The sequence below is a fragment of the Clarias gariepinus genome, chromosome 12 (assembly GCF_024256425.1).
Source record: "Clarias gariepinus isolate MV-2021 ecotype Netherlands chromosome 12, CGAR_prim_01v2, whole genome shotgun sequence".
Taxonomy (NCBI): Eukaryota; Metazoa; Chordata; class Actinopteri; order Siluriformes; family Clariidae; genus Clarias; species Clarias gariepinus.
Window position 1 is genome coordinate 3852501 of NC_071111.1, and position 16286 is coordinate 3868786.

At 41.6% G+C, this 16286-nt stretch overlaps 1 protein-coding gene across 10 annotated transcripts in view; it reads left to right on the plus strand.

Annotated features, from left to right (window-relative positions):
• nav3 (neuron navigator 3) overlaps positions 1-16286 on the plus strand; it is a 105130-nt gene that overhangs the window by 66785 nt on the left and 22059 nt on the right. For 6 of the 10 annotated variants that reach the window (XM_053508332.1, XM_053508334.1, XM_053508337.1 and 3 more), the window contains 10 exons: positions 1665-2042; positions 2181-2285; positions 8302-8398; positions 8692-8911; positions 9888-10614; positions 11508-11819; positions 14754-14795; positions 15001-15134; positions 15317-15478; positions 15644-15696. In XM_053508332.1, coding sequence (XP_053364307.1) covers positions 1665-2042; positions 2181-2285; positions 8302-8398; positions 8692-8911; positions 9888-10614; positions 11508-11819; positions 14754-14795; positions 15001-15134; positions 15317-15478; positions 15644-15696 — 2230 coding nt within the window. The remainder of the gene's footprint in view (positions 1-1664; positions 2043-2180; positions 2286-8301; positions 8399-8691; positions 8912-9887; positions 10615-11507; positions 11820-14753; positions 14796-15000; positions 15135-15316; positions 15479-15643; positions 15697-16286) is intronic. The other 4 variants (XM_053508333.1, XM_053508340.1, XM_053508341.1 and 1 more) reach the window with 2 other exon arrangements.

Genomic DNA, 16286 nt, shown 5'->3' on the forward strand with positions numbered 1-16286 from the left:
GACATGATGAACATTCTCAAACTGTCCAAACTAATTCATCTAAAATAAAAGGTGACTAGTTATTACACATCTATGGCCTTCATGTAGCCTCAGAATGGATGGATGATTATTGATGATTATTGATTAATGATTACAGGCTGCAGGCACCATCTCGACCCCACCCTCTCAAAGTCACTAACACTATTTTCTCCTGTGTATAAGGAACTAGAGATGTCTGGCGAATGATGAACTTGTGGTTCTGTCATTACACCAGTCTGTGGTGGTAAACCAGGAGCTTAGTTTTTGGATTAAGGTGGATTTGTTTTAAGGAGTGGTAATGGCTCTCCTGCTGGGCCTGATTTATGTGACTGGATGAGAAGTTCAATAATCTGTAAGTAGAGCCATTGCTTCTCTGAATATAGAGGACCCAGTTGAGGTGGCTCAGGCACCTTACAAGGATGTAACGTTCCCACTGGATGGAGACAGCAGGAGGGACCCAGGACTCGTCTGACAGATCATAATTTACAGTTGGCGCAGCTGTTGTTGAGAATGTCTGGGGATCTTCCAGGAAGATCTGGAATCTGAGGCTGGGGCTAGAGGAGTCTGGATTGACCTGGTTAGTCTGTAACCACCGGGACTCAAAGCACAGAAAACAATAAAAGAAAATAAAGGAATATTTGTGGCGCTAGCTTTTTTTGTTATATATATAGTTGTTTTTGTCAGTGATCTTTTGGCTGCTGCCTTCATGGGATCGCTATAGTGGACCACCCAATCTGCATACGACTTGGCGCAGGTTTTACACCAGATGCCCTAACTGATGCAACCCTTTCAATCTATCCAGTGGCTGGGTTTTGGCATTTGTTTGGAATTAAGCCCTGACATGTGGCAGATGAGAACCTTACCACCAATGCCCTATTGTTAGCTAGATATCTAGTTTTTTAAATAGAGATCTCTATTCAAATCAGTAATGTTCCTATAATGAAAAAGACTGAAAAAAGAATACAGGTTAGGATAGAATTGTGGAAGTAATACACGGTTGTGCTGGTGCATAGAAGTGACAGATCGTCCACTAGAAGAGAAACCTTTGGCATGACAGATGGCAGGACTGGATAACCATTGAGTGGTAGACTCTTGACCAATTTTGGACCAGATTGTAGTAAGGGCATACTGTGCGTATGTGTGTCGGAGACTGTGGGACTGAGGTACTATGTAAGTAATGGAATGTGTGAGCAATGGACTATGAGATCAAGTGTTTATTAGAAGACTTTTGAAAAATTTGCAGTAGAAAACTGTGGACTGTGGCAGTTGTGAGCCACTTAGATGGGAATCATATCGAATAGACGATGGTGCAAGTGTGCAAACATTTAAAAAGCTTTAAAAAGCAATGGGACAGCGGTGAAGGTAGAGTATGGGCATGGCAGGCCATGGGTATGAGGACTGGGCAGTGGGACTGGTATTCTCGTAAGTAGGCATCAAGTTGTGGTATGTGGAAGTGGTAGAATGGTGAAAATTGGATTCCTGTTACCAGGCAGACCCTAGGGTGACCTGGGGTGACCTGGGAGACCTGGGATTCCTGGGTGTTGTACTGTTTTAACGTTATCCTGAAATTCACCTCTCCAATTACCCCAATTACCATCCACCCAAAGTCACCCCTAACCTTCTGCCTCTTCCTGTCTCTCTTGCAGCACTTTAGAGACAACTTTTGACTCTACGGTAACAACAGAAGTCAGTGGGCGTGGATTGTCGACTCTTTCTACTCGGCCTGCCCCCATGTCCTGGCGTCTTGGCCAAACACAACCTCAGAGCCCTCGACTTCAGGCAGGCGATGCCCCATCCCATACTGGCAGTTATGCTCCTTCAAGGTCCGTCTCTTCATCTACTGGTCGCTATGGTGATCCCTCACGCCTGGTCTACACAGCACCGCTGAGAAGGGCTGCGACTACAGTGGGCAAAAGTGTGGAGCTTGGTGAAAAAGAGGCGGGGCTTGAGGAGGAAGTGGGTGGATATATGAGTGACGGGGACATACTTGCCAAAAACGTACGGACAGATGACATGAGCAGCGGGTAAGATTAAACCACACACACACACACACACACACACACACACACACACACACACACACACACACACACACACAAAATTGACCTAGAAAAGTTCATTTTATATGTTATGCGCTATAAGCCCATTTCATCTGTGTGTAGCTACGTAACAGATGGAGGTGTGTATTCTCGTAACGTGGGTCGAGTTCCTGACCTTCCGTCTACACGAGAGCTCATTCAACGGGTTAAAGAGGGAGAGGCTGACAGGTATACACACACACACACACACACACACAAAATGCATTATAGCTTTAACATTTAAAAAACATTGTTTAACATTTTGTTTAGCTCTTGGTTTTGGGGTGTTTTTTGTTCGTTCCAATTTATTTAAAAGTTTATTTTTAGGAGCTTAATTATTATTTTTTTTTTTATTTGAGTAGTATTTTCCATAAATATTTATTTTTCACAGAAAATGTGCCACGGATTGTGTAACATCATACTTTACTATGAATATTGAGCAAAACAAAATTGTCAGTTTTAACCGTTAAACAATTTGTTTCTTTTTTTAAAGGAAATATTTGAACAGTTTGAATGTGAATTTCATTTTTTTTTCAGTTAATTAAAAAAAAAAGTATATTTAACAAATCACAGTTATAAATCATAGGTCCTCTACTGTAACCATGGCAACCGTCTGAAATGACATGAACATGTTTGGGTCATGTCTGTGATACAGCAATCAAACAGTTTTATATAATATCTTTAGATGACTATAATTACACTGAAGTGTTTCAGTGTGTAAAAAATGATTCAATTAAGTTTAACTACAGTGGAGTGATACAACAGCGTTACGAGACGTAACCATAGCAACCGTTACATAACGTAGAAGCAGGTAAATGAAATCCTTCTTGCTGTGCTGGATGTTCTCTCGACCTGCATGGAGTGATGTCTGATAGGGTTGTGTAACTGGTTACTGCCACGTGACTGGACTGGGTCTGGGGTGAATTTGTTCATGGAGTAATAAACATTGGTGAAATTTGCAAGATGAATGAAACAGATGAAGGAGAATCTGCCAGATCAGCCGTGTGCATGGGACAGCTGGACGTCGGATTAACGATGGATTTGTGTATGGAAAACAGATCTTCCGCATCTTCTGTTATCTTTGGTGAATGAGGTGGGGAATTTGGTCTGGAATAAAGGACGGTTGTAATAAATAAAAATTAAAATAAGAGCCTTCTTTAAACACACAATTTGTTAGATGGAAAAGATAGTGCTTTAGGTAGTGAGAGCAAGATAAGCAATAATAATAATAATAATAATAATAATAATAATAATAACAACAACAATAATAATAATAATAATAATAATAATAATAATAATATTCAATAATAATAATAATAATTAATAATAATAATATGGTTTATTTCTATAACACTTCTCGTATAGAGACATCTCAAAGTGCTTACATAAAAATATAAGCAGAAAATGTACATGAAAAACAACTAGCTAAAATCCTAGAATAATAAAGTAGAACAATAACAGTTAAATATTAAAAGTTAAATATTTGTAAAATCAAAGAGAATCAAAAAACTGAAAAACGCAGTTTGTCTTTAAAGATTCGTTTCTTGTTCTTTGGTGACAGATTTTTATTAATTGATTTTTTTTTTACGAAAAAAAAAACATATCTAATAAAAATGATGTCATGAAATTCTGCCTCCTGATTGGTCAGATAAAGCGAACGTTCCACTAGAGGGAGCTCTCTGTGTGAGTCGTTGGAAAGGTACTGTAAAGGGCATAAAAGCACTAAAAATACAACATCCATAAATAAATAATTTCATTTATAAGTGATGAGCTACTGTAGCTCAGGGGTGCTGGGATTTACAGCCACGCGAAAGAAATGAATAAATAACATCCCTCGCTTTAGAGAGAAGTGCAGAAAGGAGAAATGATCAAACAAAGACAGTAAAACTTAGACTTTTGTATGCATGTGTGAACTCCATACATTCTTATTATAAATCCTCAGTGTGAAACTAATCAAGCTGAGTTTTTCACGCTGAGCATTGTGAGCGTGGTGAGGTTTGTTAAACGTGAAGAAAGCAGTGTATCAAGAAAAACAAATGGCACCTGGTCCTCAGTAGCGAGAAGCTCACACATCCCACACACTGGATATTTTAAGACAGGGTGTGTACACGACCAGGAAAAAGTCAGTTTCTTCATTTCTTCTGATCTGATCGCACGACTGAAGAGCTTTTAGTTTTCAACTTTCAAAACTGGAAGCGGGCGACATTACAGACATGTGATCATCTGACTAGTAATTATAATAAATGCTTAATTAAAGTGCAGAGGAAAGAAGAATTGGAGTATTAAGTCGGATACAGCTATGACTCCACCACAACACAATCAAATCAAGAAGCGTAATTGTCATGAAGGACATTATAAATTATGGTTTAAGTTGTGGTGGACTTTGTAACTTATCCAAAAGAGAAGCACGAATGTGAATATGGATGCAGAAGGTACTAAAGATATTCATTTGGATATAAGTTTGATTTATTGTGACGGTGATTTCTCCTGGATTTGGTGGCGTTTGCTAGCGTTAGTGTTAGCGTTAGCTCATTCAGTGCTTTTGTTGAAATGCTACGATGCTATGGAATGCGCTGTGTTTAAGCGTTCTAATTAATAGCACACCAGGTAGTGCCCTTGATCATGGGTTTTTCAGCCTTGGGTTTGCTGCTAGGTATCATTCAGAGGCATTCCAGAATGAACTTAAAATGAATACTAAGTATGTACCATGCCTTCTGTCATCCAGAAGTGGGCGGTACCATGGTGGACAGATGATGTGAGGACACCTGTGTCAATTTTTTTGCTGAGATTTAGTTAGTTTTGTCTCCTACCCACCTGCTGTCTATTCTACCATATGGCATGCTATCTGCCCTCTTCCTCATACATTAGCTCGCAGACATTCACAGTTGGCTAGAGCCACAGTGGTAGCTCCTCCCACCTTAGAGAACACAGCCAATTTTCACCCTCATGGCTCTTGGCTCCAGCTTATGGATGGGTGTGGTATTACTTAAAGCACTAACTATCTCTTGAAAACACTTTTTTGCTTATATATATACATACTTAATTCAAGACTTTAAAAATCCTTATCATAAGGTAAATTAGATGCCACCTGTGGGTGGGTGCGGGCCCATGTAGCTGGACTGGTTTGAGACAGATTGCTAGTGAGGGTGTGTAAATGGTAGGGTGCAGATCAGACAGACGGGATGATGATGATGATGATGATGATGATGGTCATGGGGTGGTGGTGAGGAAGAGATGGAAGAAAGAAGAGGAGGAGGAGGAGGAGAGGATGGTGGAGTCATACTGCGTCATCGCTTTCTCAGCTGCTGCGCTGCACTTCTTCCTCCCCCTCCTTCTGCTCCTCTTCCTCCTCTCTTTCCTTCTCTGCTGCTTGCTGTGAGCGACAGAAAGACCAAACAGACGAAAAGCCAGGCCGATTAAACGCTCACAGATATTCACATAGCAGAAAGGTGAGTCAGACTCCAAGTTAGGATTAACAACAACAAATAACAATCTATAGTTATTACTGGACAATAAAATCTTTTTATCATCCAACATTTAGTGCCTCATTTAAACATAAGGACACTGCATTTTAGTATCATGACAACTAGCTAACAGTTTATGACATGAAAACAATGATTGAAAAATAATTTCTAATGTTTCTGATGTTATGTTTAGCTAGCTGATGGAAGCACAATGTAGAGCTGGCAGAAAGAGTTAACTAGCTAGCGTTAATCGTGTTTGTTCAATGAAAATGCAGCGGAGGATGTTTAGATTTCAATCGAACTTTCAAATGTCACAAACCAAGAATTCGCCTATTTATATTTAAAGTTGTATCTACAGCTATGCAGTTGTTACCATGGTTATATGTCAAAGTGGTCATATAGTTGTTACCATGGTTACCTTTTAGCTACAATGTGAATATATATACTTTTTCAGTAGTTATCTCGTTCTGTTTTCTTTTTTACATTTGTCGCGTCTACATCATTTCTTTCTATGCAACTACAACACATCATTGTCATGGTTTCATCCCTATATGGCTGCACAGTAACTAAATGTTCGCTCAGATTATTCTTCATCCAGCTAATAATTGAAATAATCGAAGGCAGTGTTCATTATTATACATCCTAGACTCATATCATAGTATCACATCCATCACATCCATTACTGCGTTTAAGGACATGTTTCACATATCTGTACTTTACTTGAGTTGTTTTATTAGAGTGTCACTTGTTACTTTTACTCCGTTTAAAAGTATAGCAAATATCTGTGCTTTAACTTTACTAAATTTCTGCATGGTGTTGCGTTACTTAACGGGTGGTATTTGAATCGGGAATGTCAGACTGTTGAGTATTATGCATAATTGCATGACTTGCCTTACCTTCAAGACACTTCTGTACTTTTACTCAAGTACACGTGTAAATGGGGAACTTCTACTTTTACTTAAATAACATTTGCCCTAGAGAATCTCTACTGTTACTTAACCACAAGATTTGTGTACTTTGCCCACCTCTATCATTGGCCTGTAAAAGAAATACTGTAGCAGCGACACACACAAGAAAGACATCGAATTGTTTGTAACCTCAATTTGTATCTGAAGTGATGCTTCATTCCGTCGTGTCTAATAGACTTAATGAGTAAGTGAGGTATGCTGCCTATAAAGCCCATCTCTGACCACTTTCAAGACAAAAGACGAGACATTGCGACATTGTGATTGCATCTTTTATTAACCCTACAGTATCAGGAGCAAACAGAAAATAGCAGACATCTGCCAGCTAAACACAAACAAGTAATTACTGCACCAGAGGAAATGCTGCTTACTGTATACTGTCTGGTAAATAACTCATTACTGCCTTGCACATACATGAGCGTTGTGCTGTCCAGGGGTCCAGTTAGGAGGAAATCAGGGGCTGGTGGAACAAATTGTGGATGAATAGGTTGCAAAATTGTGCAGTCTTTTACAGTAATAGCTCTCACTTAAGGCTTATTTGTAGGTTGGCGTCAGCACTTATTCGTTTATTTCTTCCTCCGAAGCAGATTCAAAGAGGCATGTGAATGACATCAGATGCTGATTATTTATTCATGCTTTCACCTCTGAGTGAGACTAAGGTTTATGTTTGTGTCTGGAGAAAAAAAGATTCTCAAAGCTCCGTGGTGTAGCTTACAGTATGTACAGTGGTCTATTTCCATTCATGTATGGGGTGCCAATACATTTTGTAGAGCAACAAATGATGTCTAGCTTGTAAGTGGACCTAAATATGCTTCGTGTTCATAAGCCGTTCTGAGGTTTTTTCAGGTTGTTCCCTGGGCTGCTTTCCGGTGTTGAATTTTTAATGAGGACGTTACGGCACGGCTCGGTGCACAGTGTCCGCTTCTCTTACAGAAAAAATGTGTTTTTCCATCATGGCGGAGTTTATTTTGGTGCTTAGACTCGTCCCAGAATGCAACACGGCTCCAGGTCTCAGAGTTACAGCACAAACATGGCTAGTTAGCGCTGTATCAGATGATCAGAGAGGTAGAATTAGCATTAGAAGTTCTTTGGGGGGATTTTTTTGGTCGAACAATAAATAGACAGCTACTATAGAACCATACGCAATATCTGAGGCGCGTATATCAGGAAATGGTGCATTGTGGGAAAAGGGACACATGTTCAGCGTCTTATTGCAGACGAACAGATGGCGCACATGATGGCTGAAATGATTCAGTGACGTGAATATTTGATTCAGCAAATTTTGATTCACTGTTTGGAGCTCACAGCCAGCAAAACACAACTGATGCTGCGGAAATAATGAAGCATGTGATCCAGATACAGTGTTTGTTGTGGATAAAGATAAGGGCATTTAATTCGCATGGTTTCATTGTAATCTGATTCAGGTGATTCACTTTGCTCCAAAATCACTGCTACAGGTTAGCGCACCACTGATGCTGTTTAGCTGCTGCAGATTACCCATAATGCATTTCAGAACAAAAACACCGCTTTGGAGGGAATTAAAGCAACAGAAATAGTAAAAACAACAATTTTAAAAAGGGAATGTTTATCCTATTTAATAAACTTTAGTAAAAAAAAAATCATGAATAATTCCAAAACATTATGTGGAAACATCGTAGTGAGTCTGGTGTCCTGACAGCAGTGTGGAACAAGTCAGAGTTACCCTAGATGTGCCTTATTTTTAATACATCTTGTCACCTTTCTCCTTTATATTTCCTTTGTGTGTGTTTGTGTTAGTTACGACGACAGTAGTTCAGTCAGCAGTGGTCTGAGTGACTCTCTTGATGTTGGAGCTGATGATGTTCACACACTGAATTCATCTCACAGAAGCAAGGTATAGACAAACACACACACACACACACACACACACACACACACACACACACACACACACACATATATATATATATATATATATAACAAAATCTCTCTCCCTCTTTTTCTCTTACATATACACACCCTGCAAAAGGTGTGTATGCATAGCAGATTGAGAGTACTGGTCTTTTCTTGGCTGCTAGGAGAAGATGCACCATCTGTCAAGTGTGTATCCTCATTTTGTGTGTGTGTGTGTGTGTGTGTGTGTGTGTGTGTGTGTGTGTGTGTGTGTGTTTGTGTGTTTGTGCACAGTCTAAGCAGCAGTCTAATCAGAATAACAGTAGCTGGTGTGGAGCTGAAGATTTGAAGAAGGTTGATGAACAAATTGAAACCATCGTAGACTCTCCATCTCCAATGGAAGGGGCTGGGCATTCCATGTCTCAGACAGGCTCATGGAGGCGGGGCATGAGCGCCCAAACGGGTATCACCTCACCACGGCATAAAAACAGCAACACGACTCCCAAAACACCAGGTAAGATAATAAGTGAGACAGGTGGGTGTGTCTTTGAGTAAAACTAAGCCAGGGGTAGCTCAGTGCTTAAGGCATTGGACTACGGTTCGGAAGATCCCAGGTTCAAACCCCACAACCACAACTTGAGCAAGGCCCTTAACCCTCAACTGCTCAGATGTGTAATGAGATAAAAATGTAAGTCGCTCTGGATAAGCCAAATGCGGAAATGTAAATGTAAAACCATCGTAGACTCTCCATCTCCAATAGAAGGGGCTGGGCAAGGACACTCCCACCTGTCATACTATGTCCTTGAGTATGACAGGTGGGAGTGTCCTTGAGTGAGACAGGTAAGTGTGTCCTTGATTATGACAGGTGGGTGTGTCCTTGAGTGAGACCAGTGGGTGTGTCCTTGAGTGAGACAGGTGGGTGTGTCCTTGAGTGAGACAGGTGGGTGTGTCATTGACAGGTGGGTGTGTCCTTGAGTGAGACCGGTGGGTGTGTCCTTGAGTGAGACAGGTGGGTTTGTCATTGAGTGAGACAGGTGGGTGTGTCATTGAATGAGACCGGTGGGTGTGTCCTTGAGTGAGACAGGTGGGTGTGTCATTGAGTGAGAGCGGTGGGTGTGTCATTGAGTGAGACAGGCGGGTGTGTCATTGAGTGAGACAGGTGGGTGTGTCATTGAATGAGACCGGTGGGTGTGTCCTTGAGTGAGACAGGTGGGTGTGTCATTGAGTGAGACCGGTGGGTGTGTCCTTGAGTGAGACCGGTGGGTGTGTCCTTGAGTGAGAAAGGTGGGTGTGTCATTGAGTGAAACAGGTGGGTGTTTTTTTGAGTGAAACTGTGGGGTGTTACCTTGAGTATGACAGGTGGCAGTGCCATTGAGTAAGACAAGTGGGTGTGTCTTTGTGTTGGATAAATAGGCGTGTCACTGACCGGCATTAAGTATCACATTGTTTGTGGTCTGCTCTGTCAAGACAATAATTCCTTTCTCCTCCAGCAGGTAAAACAGATGATGCCAAGGCCTCAGAAAAAGTTAAGACTCCTTGTAAATCTCCCAGTATGCAACGCTCTCCATCAGATGTGGGCAAAAACAGTGGTGATGAGGGTAAAAAGTCTGGCCTCACCCGTCCTCCCCCCACCACTGGCTCGTTTGGATTCAAAAAGATACCAGCTGCTACAGAACAAGCAGCACCCAAGTCTATATCAGGCAAATCAGCTGGGAAGGTGGGTGGGACCACCTGTGTGGTGGGAGGATCCAGGAAAACAAGTCTGGATGGGTACCGTCACCATGACGATGGGGTTCTTCTGAGCATTGGCGGGCCTAAAATGCCTCTTCAGTATCGTTCACTTCCACGGCCGGCTAAATCCTACCGAACTATCGAATCACCCACAGTGAAAGGGAGTGGGGTTATAACTGGGCTTGTGGCTGGTGGTGGGGCTGATGGTGGGGCTGGACCTGGACCTGGACCTGGACCTGGCCCTGGAGCAGGACCTGGAACTGGAACTGCAAATGGTGCTTCAAAAAGGAAGGACGGAGGGAAGACTGAGTCAGGGAGGTCAAGCCCAGTTAGTGTAAATCAGACCGACAAGGAGAAGGTTTCAGTATCAGAACAGGAGGGAGCAGCACTAAGCACATCACCTAAATCCAGCCCAACATCCAGCCAATCAGGACTCAGACAACCTGGATCCAAGTATCCCGACATTGCCTCACCCACCTTCCGAAGGTAAGGAGCGAGATATACCTGTAGCTTTACTTTTGCCTTGTATTAGAATTCATCATGAAATTAGTTCCCAAGTGTTTGCAGGATGGTTTGTAGCTGGATGGCTATCTAAAGCTAAATATTAAGTTAGTCATAGAAAAGTTGTGTTGTTTTAGCTAGAGTGACTTTGGTGGTTTACTATGGTGACCAAGTGACCTCATAATGAAGGGTAGCAATTGATGACTTTACCTTCCTATGGGCCATCTTCAAAGTGAGTGCCTCAAGTCTAGACGTGATTGTAATGTTGATGTGGAGAGGGTTCCTGGTGCTCAGAGCCAGGCTGCACAGCTGCTTAAGTGAAGTTTTTGAAGTCCACATTTAGCTGATTAAAATTGCCTGTGTGTAGTCCACACTCCAGACACTCTGCTCAGAAGCATCTCGCACATTTTAATAACGCCTAGACAACCTTTACATACAAGCACTTGCCTTTAGACCCAGAAAAATAAATAAGGAAAGTGCAAACTCATCCTAGAATATATTGAAGAGTGTGCTTGAGGGAGAGTCAGAGTAACATGGGCAGACTTGGTGGGACAGAGTGTGAGAGACAGGCTGATGAATCATGATGACATTTTGCTTGGGCTTGTGGGAGAGAAAAAAGTGAGAGATTCGGGTGATCAAGTGATGGATGGAAGTATATATCATGTCTGTCACATCCTTGGCATTTCTCTCTGTCCCAGTTTTAGCCGTCTACCCATTTATTCTCAGTCAATTCTGTGGTTTTATTAATGATAGGGTGAATGCTGCCCCCTGGTGGTGGACATATATGTATGCATACAAACAATACTTGATACTTGAGCAGTGTAATGTAATGATTGAAATCTGTTTGTTTCTACTCTCTTTATATATCTCTCTCTTAGGTTATTCGGCAGTAAGTGCAGCAACAGTAAGCCAAGCTCACCTGACTCCACTAAGACAGCTTCCTTTACCTCCCCCCTCGACTCCCCAGGCAGTGGGGGCAACAGAACACCTGACTCCCTCTCTAACACCCGCCAATTCCTCAGCAGTTCATCTGCGGGCAGCAAAGAGACACTGAGCAGCATTCATACCAGCTCACACACTAGCTTACACACAAGCTCACACACCAGTCTCCACACCAGCTCGGAATCCATTGAGCTTCCTGGGCCACATCATCAACATGCACCAAGGCTTAAATCTACACTCTCCCAAGGGTATGTATGTGGTGTGTACGTATACTTGTTCAAATGTTTATTTTTTTCACTTTGTTTGTGTGTAATTGTATGTATTAGAGAGTAATAGTCTGTTACAGTGTGTGTGAGACATTAGCAGTACTAGCAGTAACATGCTTAATTCAGCTCTTCTTGTTTATTTAAGTGTAGTAGAGATTATTTTTTTTGTATTGGTGTTTTAGAACAAGTAAGTACTTGAATATAATATACTGTATATATTGTTTACGTATTAATCGACGATGGTCAGGAGTCCAAGAACATGTAATTGACCATGATTTCTGGGTGAGAGGGATGGCATTCCAGCTGGAAATTGTCGCATTGTCCCAAAGCAGCTTTACACAATCAAAAGAATTATTTAAGTTTGTATGGAATGTGAATGTGTATAACTCAAAATGGTCAGATAATCCCTGGTGAGCAAGCCGCGGGCGACAGTGGCAAGGAAAAACTCCCTGAAATGGTAATAAGAAGAAACCTTGAGAGGAACCAGACTCAACAGGGAACCCATCCTCATCTGGGTGATAACGGACAGCAGGGATTGATCTGCACTCATACTGTGTGTTAGGAGGCTGGAAGTTCAGTATAACAGGAGATGTCTTAAAGTTAAAATTGAGTCCAGTTTGTTCCTGGAGGCTCAGGTAGACTGTAGGAAATTCCAGTCCTAAACTATTGAGCGAGTGAAGTCACAAGTCCTCAGAGAACAGCTGCATCAGCCAAGGACAGGACCGTCTTCTTGGAAAAGTGGAACCATCCCCAGTCATCACATGCATCCCAGGCAGACCACACGGGGCATCCATGTGATGAGATCTCCAACCAGAAGCAGGAAACCAGGACGAGTCAGACAGGTCCAGGGGACAGAGGGGGTCTGGATCACTGGCAGCTCAGGAGCAACATGTATAGCTCGAAAGAGAGACAGGTAGAGGGAAGGAGAGAGGGAGATAGGAGAAGAGAGAGAAGAGGAGAGAGCAGAAAAGAAGGAGAGATGGCAGTTTGGTATGGTCACAGTCAAACAATGTATAATATGAATGTATATTTAGTGCAAGCAGAGACTCCGGCAGAACTAAATATGACAGCATAACTAAAAGGGAGGAGCCAGAAGGAAACACAGACATGAGGGGGAACTGGGATGTAAAGCGACTGTAAAGGATTTTGCAGTGGTCATTGTCTGGTGATGGTGATGGTAGTAAGAGTGTTGCATCTTCTCAGAATAGATGCTACTGAAGGAAAAATAACAAAGGGTGGGCATTGGGTGAAGATTCAGATAGACATAATTTTTTATTTGTTGGGCAAACACTCAGTGCAACTTACAGTAAATTTATTACGTTATCCGTCTGAGCAGTTGTGGGTTGAGAGCCTTGCTTAAAGGCCCAACAGTGGTAGTGTAGTGGGGCTGCGGTTTCAACCTGTGACCTTCAAACCAGCACTAACATCTTAACCACTGAACTACCCCTGCCCAGAGTGCCATGAGTTCTTCCCACTGAAGATAATAAGAAGGAAGGCTTACTGGGACCCAAGCCAAAAAGGGGACATTATCTCATCGCTATCACGCGACAAAGTGGTAGACAAATCTGAGTCAACTTGGAAGATCGGGGTCTTAGATCATAGCCTTGATGACTATCAGTCTGGTGACAGAAACAGATGATTTTATTTTCCTGAGCCAGATACACCTGAGCCAGCAATGCTGATTTGTCGGAATCTGAATAAAGATGGATGCGCATCAACACTCCACAGTAGTGGTCATGGGAAAAGAAGCTGTCTACAGAAGACCGAAGAGAAAGATTTGCTGTATTCTCAGAGGATTCTAGACAGCAAAGAGGTGGTAAATAGGAATTATGTTATGGGACTTGTGAGAGAATTGTTATATGGCAGGGAAAATGGAAGTCAGAAGGTCATGTCACGATATCCTTGCTCAAAACATAAAGAGATCAAAATGTACCTTTCCTTGAAATTAGTATGGTACTGGGAAGGTGAATAATTGGCATGTAAAGTACATTTTAAGCATATGGTAAATATTGTATATTTTATGGAAACAGTTTTTAGGATATTAATTTAATTTATGTTGTGGCATGTACGTAGCACCTTGGTCCTGGAGGAACACTGTTTCGTTTCACTGTGTACTGAACTGCATATGGTGGGAATGACAATAAAAGCCTACTTGACTTGACTTGACACAGAAACCAAAACCAGGCCAGAACTAGGAGAGGAGAGATTAGTTAACCAGCATAGCACAAAAAAACATTTAAATTTAAATACCCTAAGACCTTGCATCTCTTCAACCATAAACATGCACATCCCTGATGTAGAGCAAAAGCCCAACAGGATAGCATAGACACTACAGAGTTTATAGAGCGGCCCTAATCCAGAAAATGGCCAAAACCTGGATCAGATACCAAACAGGAGATACACAGGGGTCATGAAAACAGAAACTATAGTGTCAGAGTCCCACAGAATACAGAAAAAGTTCATAGCACCTTGGGAGGACCATGAATGTACTACACTAGCAGAAAGGAGAACACATCATTACCCCTTTTCCACCAACGTGAACCAGGTGCCAGTTCTTATCTTGTGCTCGTGCCAGTTAAAACCCAGTTCACTAGTGCACCTCCTCAGAGCTGGCTTTGTTTGTCCAAGGGCTAGGGAGTCATGTTATTATGTCACTGTATACTGTACGTCCATGTACATCTCAACTTTCTCAGCAATATTAGTCGCAAAAAAAATAAAAAATAATGCTAGCGGCAAGTACAACAGTAATGGGTGAACATGTTGTGCCCTCCAGGAGGTGATCCGGGTGCTTTAACGATCCTGTACCTCCTATAGAAATGTTTTTTATAATATAAGAATAACTATGTGTGTTTATGTGTGTGTGTGTGTGTGTAAATAAAATTCTCACACTTTTGTGTTTTCTTTCTGCTTTAACAGCATGACACTTGACAGAAACACACTCCCCAAAAAGGGATTAAGGTACTAATGAAATCACTTGTTTTTCTTCATAACCTTTATTTTTTAAACATACTTCAGCCAGCCGTGATGAGTTAGAGTCACGTCAGAGACTAATCCTAACCTGAGATGAATAGGGCCGGTGTGTGTATAAGCATGTGTGGATATTAACACTACGGATGCAGCGGTAACAGAGATGTTAACATGCTCTAATGTCCCCCGCTCTCAGACATCCTCCTTCCTCCAGACAGATGTCTCATGAAGAAGGTAAAGAATGGCTTCGGTCTCATTCCACTGGGGGACTGCAGGACACGGGGAGTCCCCTCTCCCCACCCACCGGCAAATACCATTACAGCAACCTGGGTGAGAGCTTGGCTAACGACTAAATGCCGCTCATGTTGGTCTTTTTTTTATAGTACAGTATTTTATTCTTTATATACGTTTAAGTTCAATATTAAAACCAAGAATCAAAGATCATCTTACAGAGGTTAAACATAAATGCTATGTTTATAAATTGTGTGTGTGTGTGTGTGTTCATACTTCAGTAAGTCCCACAGGTGCTATGACTCGGTCTAACAGTATTCCGGATCAGGAGGCGTTCGATCTGTATGGAGACGGCCGAGTGTTGTGTGGCAGTAACACCTCGCTGGAGGAACGGCCGCGCGCCATCAGTCGCTCCGGATCATTCAGAGACAGCACTGACGAAGGTGTGTGTGTGTGATTATTAATCCTCCTTGCTGCCTTTGTGAGTGTCTGAGTGTATACAATGTATCAGGGCTCATCAGGTGTCCTGTACCATTCCGCCCTCTGCTGTTTGTGGCCAGTATTACACTCTCAGACTAAATCTATTCACATGTCATTTTCTTCTGCAGTTCATGGGTCGTCTCTGTCCCTGGTGTCCAGCACGTCGTCTCTGTACTCAGCGGTGAGTGACATCTACACCACGTTATCCGATTAGACGCTCTGAGTCAGATTCACGATGAATCAGATTGGAAAGTGTTTTGATGTTTAGCGTCAAACAGATTTGCGTCTGGGATTCCTTCAGTACAGAGCTTCACATTTAGCCTGTTTATTATATATTATTATTATTATTTGGTTATTTTACTGACTTAATGATTAAAGATTTTGGGGTGTAAATATATGTATCCCTCTGCTGGTTATCAGTAGTATTACATGCTTTCTCAACATTTCTTTCTATTTTTTTTCTTTGTTTAATCCTCTCTCTCTCTCTCTCTCTCTCTATATATATATATATATATATATATATTTCTACGTTGGCTAGTTATTTATATTAATTATTAATGTATCGACTTTAGAATTTCTTCTTCCGACCACTTTCTCCTTACAGAGCTCCATCACCCTCATCCTCTGGTGGTCATGAGCAGTATTACACTTTCTTTCTTTCTTTTAGTTTCTGATGCTTTATTTGCATTTTTGTTGTTTTGTTTTTGTTTTTAATGTTCCATACTACTTTGTATTTATTTTCTACGTCTGACGTTGTTGCTGTGATGTGTG